At 54.1% G+C, this 10,113-nt stretch overlaps 1 protein-coding gene across 2 annotated transcripts in view; it reads right to left on the bottom strand.

Moving 5' to 3' along the window:
* TBX4 (T-box 4) overlaps positions 1–10,113 on the bottom strand; it is a 32,505-nt gene that overhangs the window by 4,325 nt on the left and 18,067 nt on the right. For both annotated transcript variants that reach the window (XM_010861589.1, XM_010861588.1), the window contains 3 exons: positions 1,538–1,690; positions 504–592; positions 142–377 (listed from right to left, as the gene is read on the bottom strand). In XM_010861589.1, coding sequence (XP_010859891.1) covers positions 142–377; positions 504–592; positions 1,538–1,690 — 478 coding nt within the window. The remainder of the gene's footprint in view (positions 1–141; positions 378–503; positions 593–1,537; positions 1,691–10,113) is intronic.

Genomic DNA, 10,113 nt, shown 5'->3' with positions numbered 1-10,113 from the left:
TCAGTGTGTGTGTGTGTGAGTGTGTACGCGCACCCACATCCATGCATGGCCGCATGCTCACATGTGCAGTGGGGAGTGTTTGTGGGGAGGGCGTCACCCCCATCCCGACCCTCCGGGGCATCCAGACCAGGAGTGAGCTACCTCGTCTTTTCAGGCAGTGGTAGAAGAGGCTGGAGTCCCTCTGGGCTGGGAAGGTGTTGAGGGGAAGGTCCTGGGGCTCGGCCGCAGCAAACTGCATGTGAGCCCCGTTCTCATACTGGTAGTGCTGGAGCGCCTGGTGAGCCCCATGCAGGGGGCTGACGTCAGGCTTGGACGACAGCTGGGTGGAGACGAGCCTCTGCCTCACGATGCTTTTGGAGATCACGGGGTATTCTTTGCTGGAGGCGAGGGAAAGACAGTCAGCTGGAGACAGGAAGGGAGGGGAGATACTCTGAGGGTCCCCGCATTCATGTGCCTGAACTCCGTCCACCCGCCCCAGCCCCCCTGGGAGGGGCGGCCCCCACCTCTGCAGCCGGGCCACACGCAGGTCACTGTCGTCACTGCCCCGGAATCCCTTGGCGAAAGGGTTGTTCTCAATTTTCAGCTGTGTGATCTGTCAGGAGAGGAGGCACAGAGGAGTCATGGGAGAGAGGCCTGGGCCGGCCCTGCCCCGCACCCCAACCACAGGCACATTCAGAACCCCGGGCAGCATCTGGGGAAGTGGCATCTTGCAGAAGCCTCCCCGGCCTTGAAGTTCTCACCGCACCTCTTACCCGTTCTCCTAGCGGCAGACCCCCATTCTATGTCCTGTGCTCCTGAATTCAGCCCCTCGTCACTCTCTCCTGGGGCCTGTAACAGCTTCCCACCCACATCTCCCCGTCCTGCACAACTGCCACGTCAGGTTCTGCCTGCCTGTCCTAAACGCCAGTCTGACACAATCTGACACAAGAGGGACAATCTTGTCCCTCTTCTGCCTAAAATCTTTCCCCCACACCCAACCAGTCCCAACACAGGTGTAGAAGCCTTCAGGGAAGGGCAGCTTGGGCACAGGCAAGGAGGAAATGGGATAGCCCATTCGGGGATCAGAAGACAGTCTGGGGTGTCGGGGCCGGGGCGGGAGGTGGGCCAGGATGTGCCAGGAGCGTGCCGGGGGGAAGGCTTCTGAATGGCTCAATCACCTGCTCCCCCGCTGCTGGCAGTAACAAAGGGCTCCTCTCCCACCCTCCTTCCCTACTCTCTGCAGGCCCAGAATCCCACCAGGGAGAAGACTCCAGAACAAAAGGGCCCCACAGTGAAGCCACAAGGCAAGCTCCATGCTCCCGGTGTTCCCAGTTGCCATCTCTGTCCGTCCCCGGCATGGACCACAGACAGCTACCCTGTGCTGGGAATCAGGAGCCTCGTCTCCTTCCCCCGCACGTCCTTCATTTCTCATGGCTCTGCGGGAGACTGAGCGGGTTCCTGAAGCGACTGCCCTGCCCATCTTGCACCAGGGCTTCACTGCCTGCCTCCCTGGTGGCCCAGAAATGTGTCTGCGCTGGGGGCGGTTGTGGGGCTGTACCTTGTGATTCTGGTAGGAGGTCACAGAGATGAAGGAAGTCTCTGGGAACACGTGGGTGCAGAAGGCTGTGTTTTTGGAGCCAAAAGCGTTGTTCTCATCGGCCTTCACGATGTGCAGCCGCGGCTGGTACTTGTGCATGGAGTTGAGGATGATCTGGAAGAGAAGGGTATTTTGTCAGCGCCAGGTCCCCACCCTCTTGTCTTCAGCCTTGTCCAGCCGCCCGGGGCTGGATTTCCTTCTCCTGAACGCCCAAGGCTCCAGGGTTTGACCACAGGGGGTTGAGCCCAGAAGGGTCCAAATACCTCCCTTGCAGGGTGAAGAACCAGGCCCCTGGGCCCCAAACTAACCTCAGGGGCACCCATTGGCCTGTCTGCTTCAGCACTAATGCCTGGTCTCAGGGCCTCCCAGATGACAGCCCCTTTACTGTAGTAATGGGGGATGGAACCATTTAAAGGCCACCAGTGACTCGACACAGTGTTAATAGGCGGAACTGAGATGCAGGCAAAAGTCCAGGTGCCACTGACTGTGTGACCCCAGGCAACGCCTGGGCTTCTCTGAGCCCCAGCCTTCAGCCCTGCGGGCTGCCTCTTCCAGCTCACCCCTCCCCACATATGTGGGACCTGCCCTATGGTGGGCGCTCAGCCCCTCCTCTCATGACTGTCAGCAGTGAAAGCCGCTTCTCAGCCCAGGGTCTGCAGGACGGGGGAGGGGGACGCCGAGGAAGATGAACTCTGATCTGTCTGGTCTGGGCAGGCGCCTGTCCCTTGAGGACTTGCAGAGCGGAGGCTGAGAACACCCTGATGCACCCGGCCTTCAGACCCACCCCAGGCAGCCCACAGCCTGGGCGGGGGAGCGCTGTCATGGGCTGAAGTTCACAGTACCAAGGCCGGAGGAAGACCGGAGGCCCCAGGCATCCCCTCAGCCCTTGTGGGTGCCTGGGGAGAGAGGCCAAGCGCCCGGGACACTCAGCCCGGAGCCCTGGGACCAGCACACGGTAGTTTTGGCCCCAAAGCCTCTTCCTTCGGCCGTGCCCCACGGTAGCGGCAGCATCATGTGCCATTAAAATGTATTTTTTATCGTTGACATTTGCCAGACACCCTCCCCACTGGAGGTAGGACAGGCATTTGGGGCATTTTATCAGCACAGCGCGGGTTTTTGTTAACCCTTCAGCTCCCCTCCTGGCTGGACGAGGCTGGTCCCTGGCGGAGCTCCTTTCTCTCCACCGGCAAGTGCCCCTCTCTTGGGCTGGCTCTCCCCACCCCCAGGTTCCCAGGGACCGGCCTGCAGCTGAAGCTTAGTGGGAGATTTAACCCCCGAGTGACTGAGTTGCCAAGCGAGGGTTCAGAGCCTGGCTTCCTCTGGTGGGGCTTGGCCTCCTCACCCCCTGGGAAGGAAGGCGGCCCAGGGAGAAGCTCAGCTGAGGGAGTGGGTGGTCCGGCACCCAGGCTGCGGGCTCTGCCCTGCCCTGGCCTCTGGGTCTGGCTGGGCAGCTCCAGCAAGAACTCTTCCACCTTCTGCACTGGCCCCTCCCCTGCTCCACTCTCAGGGACAAACCTCCAGAGCCTCCTGGGACAAACACAGAGCCCCCCGAGCCCAGATCCCATCTGCAGCTGGGGAATCCACTGCCCAACGCAGGGCCTGCCAGGCGAAACACTCAGAATGAGGCTGAAGCCGGGAGGCCTCCCTGGACTGTCCATTCCGGGAGCCCAGGGAGGGGCTCTGGGGAGAGCGGCTGGGGCTGGGGACACACTGCCCAGTCCCCAGAGGTTCCTCTGTCACCCTGCATGGTGCCAAGGTCTCAGAAGACCCAGCAGCTGAGTGCCTGGGAGGTGACCTAGAGGCCGGATTCCTGCCTCTGCACCTCCGCACCTGTAGTTCTCTCTGCTGTCTTGATCTTTTTGCCCCCATTCTCCCTCACCTTCTAGGCCCAACTCTTCCAGGAAGTCGTCCCAGATTACCTGAGGCCTGCTCTAAACTCCCAATTCTGAAGCTTCCTTTCCACAGTACGGTCTACTGAGCTATGGTGCTGCTTCCAGCGGCTTTCTGTTCCTTCTTGTCCCTTCAGTTAAATTATAACTCCTCAAGAGAAAGGGCCATATCTTTTATTCCTTTTGTACCTCCAGGCTCCTCCTTTACTCCAAAGCAGGAACAAGTGAGTGCAAGACCAGGTTACGGGAAGAGGAAGTCCTGGGCCATAACCACAAACTCCCTGTCCCCTCCTCCCTCATCTTTCTTTGCCCATAGGATAAACTCTAAGGCATGTTTCAGGCAAAAGTAGTGATTGAACATGTGCACAGATAGTCCTTCTGTGATCACTTACACGCTCCAGCCCCTGGCATGCAGGGCTAGCCTCAGTCACTCCAACCCCCGTGGGTGGGGGGTGGGGGTGATGGGGGGCCCAAGGTGAGAACACACAGGAGGCAGACAGAACCCAGAGCAGGCGCTGCAGTCCCCAAGCAGTGAGGCTGTGCCATCCCTAAGGACCACTTGGGACGGACCACAGCCACCCTGCACCTCTGCCACCTAAGCAGTCAGAGCCCTGGGCATCGTCAGGCCCCCGGGCCCCTCACTGTCCCCCGCCTCCGGGTCTGGTCAGTGACCACGCCCTGTGACTCCACCTGTAAAACAAAGATCAGTTCATTCCCTTGCTCAGAACCTTCTGGTTCATCCAGGAAGACTGCCCTTGGTTGAAGGCAAGGCCCTTTGTACTTCTCCATCTTCCTCCCATTTTCCCACCACCACCACCAACCACCATTCCTGCCATATTTAAGGCTCAATACTTGGCTTCTGGGATTCCCTGATGGTTCAGACAATAAAGAATCTGCCGGCAATGCAGGAGACCTGGATTCGATCCCTGGGTTGGGAAGATCCCCTGGAGAAGGGAATGGCCACCCACTCCAGTATTCTTGCCTGGAGAATCCCATGACAGAGGAGCATGGGGTTGCAAAGAGTTGGACACGACTGAGAGACTAACCCCTCACTTCACTTCACATGCCACTTCCCTTCTATTCCTATTGCCACCTTTGATGGTTCCCTCTTGCCCTTGGGATAAAGGTCAAACTCCTTAGCCCATCCATCAGACATGGTCCTTAATGACAAGGGTGGAGACACTGCCAAACACACCTTCTAGGAGAATGAACCAGACAGGTGGGCAGAGAAATCTGGGGGAGAGAGCCACTGCCAGACTCGCAAAGGAAGGTGGGGCTCCTAGGGGAGCCCAACCCCAGCCACAGGGAAGCCAAGAGGGGCCCAGAAGTGTCTGCGGGTCTCTGCCCATCAGCTGCCAGTCCTGAGCAAGCGCTCGCCCTCCAGTCATCGCAGTCCCCATCTGTACAGTGAGGCCTTCGACTACGTGGTCCCAAACACCCTTCCTGATTCTGCCAGTCTGGAACCTGGGCAGGTATGTGGAAGAAAGTTCCAGCCACTGAACTAATGCAGACTCAAGCTGGAGCATCGGCCCTGACTGCCTGGGAGAACGGGAAACCAGCTCGGTGACTCACACCTGGCTTTCCTCGGAAGTTCCTCGGGCGCCACACTAAACTATTTTGCCAGAGTCTCACATTTATATTTCTTGCAGAGGACATGGGGCCAAATGGGCCAGCCACGTCAACAAACCCCACTACACGGCTAGTCCCGTCATCATCACTGCTCTACAGCGATGGGGTTCATTATATTCTGGCTACAATTAAGAAGCCTGTTCTATTTTAACAATTGTGATAGCGCCAAACAGCCATCTCCTCGAGAGATCAGCATGGCGTGCTTAGCTTAACGAGGCCCAGATTCATTTGCGCTGGAATCACAGAACATTAGGGCATGGAAGGGCAGGCCACAGCGATCACTCTAGTGCCACCTCCTCATCTGTATGATGAGGAACAGGAGGTGAGTAGTGGGAACGTGACGTGCCCAAGGACACACAGCTGGTGGGAGACTGGATCCCGAGAAGACTCCAGACGGCCCTGGAGAGAGCATGAACTGCTCTCAACCACAAGCTCGGTCATTAATGATAAGTTTCAACTAATCATGGTGGGAGACGAGGATCTACCAGACCCTGTCGCACCTCGAATGCGCAGGGTATCTGGATGCTGGCCACACAACAAGTGGGGCTAACGTCTGCCCGTCAAATATTAAAACCAGATTGTTTCCTGCCTCACATTTGTACTTTCTGAGACGACCTTCTCCATCATCCTTCTTACCCTGTCCTGCCCCACAAAGAGGTTTGGGACAGAGACAGGATCTGCAGCTCAGAAAAGTTTTAAAAAGAAGAAAACCAAACTGAGACCAGAGAGGCCCAGAGATTGGCTCAAAGAAGACCCAACCCAGGACTGAGTTGGACGGCCCGTCAGCTGACTCAAGAGGCCTGGACCGGGCAGGCCCGAGTCCTCACGCCCAGGGCAGCAGGCGTGGCGCCTTCTCTGCCAGCCAGTGTGGACAGAGCACAGCCTCTGTGCCAGGCCCTGTGCTGAGGACTGTCCACACAGCACACAGTTAAGCTTTACAACATCCCTGTAAAGTATTAATTGTTGTTGCTGTTGTTCATTTGTTAAGTCATGTCCGACTCTTTGCAACCCCGTGGACTGAGGCCCACCAACTGGAGTGGGTTGCCATTTACTTCTCCAGGGGATCTTCCCGACCCAGGGATCAAACTTGCACCTCCCAAATTAACAGGCGGATTCTTTGCCACTGAGCCACCAGGGAAGCCCCAAAGTATTAACAGGTGTTAGTATTCCGGCCCACTGTAACAGACAGGGAGCTGAGGCTCAAGAGGGTGCAGGTGTCTGCTCAGCCTCAGACAGTGATGGGAGCAGAGCCAGCATCAGCATTGATCTCCCAGCCTCAGCTCATACCTGCACCTGTTCCTGGCCAGGGAGGGTGGGCAGAGCTGGGTGGGGAGTCTGTGTCCCAAAGCACCCAGCAAGGCTTGGCACATCGTCAGGGCTCAGCAAATGTGGGAGGAAAAGAAAGAGATCAGTAGTTCTGGGTCCCCCCTGGCATATGCTTTGTGGGGACATCAGCTCCCAGCAGAGGAAGTGCCTTCTCTAAGTAAACCCCGCTTCGGCAGGTTACTGAGTTACTGAGAGAAGTAACACTCGCTCCTGCTCACTGCCACTCACACTGCCTGGCAGCAGGAAAAAAAAAAAAAACTCCTGGTTTACCGTCTAGTGGGAAACTGACACGGTAATCCAAAATCCAAAATCCAAAATCCAGTGGTGAGAAAAAGTGGCAGACGAAAGACTGCATTGATGATAGTAAGAAACACGATGACAGGAAATGGGAAGGGCCTCTCGAAGAAAACACTTGAATACACTTTTGAAAGACAAAAGGCAGGCTTCAATGAAGAGAAAGGCATCATGATCAGTGCCCCCCACCCCCAGGAAATTTATAATTTAAAGTGATTCTAACAAAAACACCAGTAAGTTTTTTTCTCAACACTACAAGCTTATTCTAAAGCTCATTAAAAAAAAAAAAAGACAAGACCAGCCAAGAAAACTCTGAAAAAGAAGAGCAATGGGGAAGGACCGAGTCTGCCAGACACTAAAACCTATTATGATGTTTCAACGGTTAAAGCACTGGCATAGGAACAGACACAGATTCAGGAGGGGATTTACTGTACAGAACCAGAGAGTGTCCTAAACCAGAGAGGGGAGAGGGCCAGTCAGTTATTGGTGTTGGGACCACTGGATAGCTCTCTAGAAAAAAAAATAAAGTTGGATTCACACTTGGTATCGAATGCCAGAATAAATTGAAAAGGGGCCAATGGTTTAAATGTAATAATAAATCCATAAAATACTATAAGAAAACACAAGAAAAATCCCTTATAAGTAAGGAATGGATTGGGGCTTTTCAATTACTCAAAATCCAGAACCCATAGAGAAAAGACTGACACAGTCGATCAAAAACGTCTGTGTAGGATTACCACCCCAGGCAGGGCCAAAAGGCAAGTGACAAACTCGGAAAACATATAAGCAACTCGACATCACAGATGGGAGCTAAATCTTTCTAGCTTATAAAAGCTTCTAGAATGGATAGGTGATTTTTTAAAAAGTAACCTAAGAATGAGAAAGGATAAGGACAGACATTCACAGAAGAGGAGATATATATATATATATACATATATATATATATATATATAAAGATGCTTATGCTTACTCACAATAAAGGAAATAGAAACTGAAGCTAAAACTGATATCTGTATTTCAACCATGAGACTGGAAAAGATCCAAAACTTTTCTCTCCCACCATGTTCGTGAGGCCACAGCGACGGTGGGAAGACACATCGCTGCGACGCCAATGCAGGACAGGGTGACAAATTGCAAATCCATATATCCCTCAAACAGGTACTTTATCACAAAGAATACTTGGCAGAGGTATAAAGTGACATATGTACAAGCTTAATTGAAAGAGCAAAGACAGGGAAACATCAAATTCCTTCAATAAGGACTGGCTACATGATTAACGGAACAATCGTTGGATGAAATTCTACGCAGCTATGTGAAAGGAATGACGCGTGAATGAATGATGAAATGATCTACATGAACGAAATGATCTCTGAGACACTGGGTTTACAAAGCAAGGTGCAAAGTGTTTACAACATGGTACCTTCTGTGTCAGAAAGAAGGGATCTGAGACGCTGTATTCTGACTGCATGTGCAAAAAGAAACACAGAAAAGAAATTAGTAACACTGGTTCCTTGTGGCCAGAGCTGGAAGAAACTAGGTGGATGGGGAACCAGTGGAGGGAGATGTCTCACTGCAGACCTTTTTCATTTGTTCACTGATTGATTTTTCAATCATATGAATGTATTTCCTATTTAAAAACAGAGTTGACAAACAAGTATAAAATCATAACTGTGGCAAGTACTCGAATGGAAAAGTGTGTGGTGCGCTGAGAGCATATAATGGGGGCCCCAAACTGTCTCCCTGAAGCCGTGGCATTTGAGCTTGGATCCCAAGGCTCAGGAGTAACTGACTAGGCTAAGAGGCCCGCGGCTGGCAGAGGAAGCAGACTGAGGGGACGGTGCTTGTGCCATTCTGTGGCCCGGGGAGCCCACGTCCGCAGTCTGGGGCTAACTCAGCCTCTGCAAGGCTCAGACTGACTATGTGAGCAATCACAAGCTAACCTTTCTCCTCGGCAACGTGGGAGTCCAGAGACACAGGAAGTGGAGAAGATGGCCGTCTCCCTGTACACACACACACACACACACACCCACAAACATCCACACAAACCCACCACGCAGCCATCCCCTCCCTGCCTCCAGATTAGGAGAAAAGCAAGACACAGAGGTGGTGAAGATGGCCATCTCCCTACACACACACACACACACACACACACACACACACCCACCATGCAGCCATCCCTCCCTGCCTCCAGATTAGGAGAAAAGCAAGATCCAGGTATCAGCCATCTCCACCTCCTGCTGCAGGATGCAGGCCCCAGCCTAGGAAGGCTCTCCTCAAGTGCTCGGAGCAACTTCTCTTCCCATCCCGTGGTCACCTGGCACAGGACCCTGCTGGGGACAGGGGGCAGTGAGCAGGAGGGGAGGTAGGCAGGTGTCTTCTTAGCCAGCAGAGCCACAGCTGCGAAGCTGACCTGGAGCAGCCTGGTCCCAGGCCACCAACCCTTTCCACCCCTGCTGCTGGCTTATGCCCAGAACCTAAAGGTCACATCCTGACTCTACCCCTCAAGAACAGAGGGCTTTCCTGGACTCACAGCAAAAACCCACAGGAGTTTTCTAATCAGAAGCCAATCCTATCTTTTCTGAACACATGTCCTGAGGGGCTCCTGACCCTGGACCCTTCTCCTGGGTGGCTGGGTGGCACGTGGGAGACAGCTGCTGATGTCTCTGAGATCCTGAGTGGGGAGTCCACTGTCCACCTGGCTGGAGAAAGTTCCTTGAGGTTTGGAAGCTTTTAGGAAAAATGGCAAAGTGTGGAGGTGAGCTGTGTGGGAGGACTCGTCAGGGGCAGGTTCACAGTACAAGATGGCTTTTTCCCAAGTTCCTGCACCGAGAAGCCAAGAAGGGCGACTTGGAGAGCTCACTGCTCCAGTTGGCACAGACCAAGGGGCAGAAAGCCAAGGCTCAAATGGGCCACTTTGCCTTGATATGTCTAGGAAGTTAGCTCATCCTCCACAGCCCTTCCCTGCAGGGCCAGAGGCTGTGACCTCTCCAGTGATGCACTAGATTGCTGAAGATCTGACAGCTGGAGCCCTGGGTACTGAAAGATGGGGGGAGAAGCCAAAGGAGCACAGGCCTAGGCATCAGAAGGCAGGGGTCCATCTGTGCTCTGTTACTCCCGGCTCCTGAGACAAGCACCTTGTCTCCATGAGCCCCTCCAGCCTCACAGAGGGTGCAGTAACCAACAGACTGCACGTGTTGGGAAAACGTGGGGGTGGGGAGAAGGAAGATACTCTAACACCCCAACCCTCCGGGGAGGAAGCTGAGTTAGTACAGGGAATAGCCCCCCAGCCAAGGAGAGGAGGGCCCCAGGCTGGTGTGGCGAGTATAGCCACCCCCAACATCACAGAATGCACAGTAAAACATCATATTTTATGCTCAATGTTAAAAGCAATTAAAATAA

The sequence above is a fragment of the Bison bison genome, unplaced genomic scaffold, assembly GCF_000754665.1.
Source record: "Bison bison bison isolate TAMUID 2011002044 unplaced genomic scaffold, Bison_UMD1.0 scf7180017864472, whole genome shotgun sequence".
Classification (NCBI taxonomy): Eukaryota; Metazoa; Chordata; class Mammalia; order Artiodactyla; family Bovidae; genus Bison; species Bison bison.
Note: the sequence above shows the minus strand (reverse complement) of the source record. Positions and strands in the feature narration are given on the sequence as shown.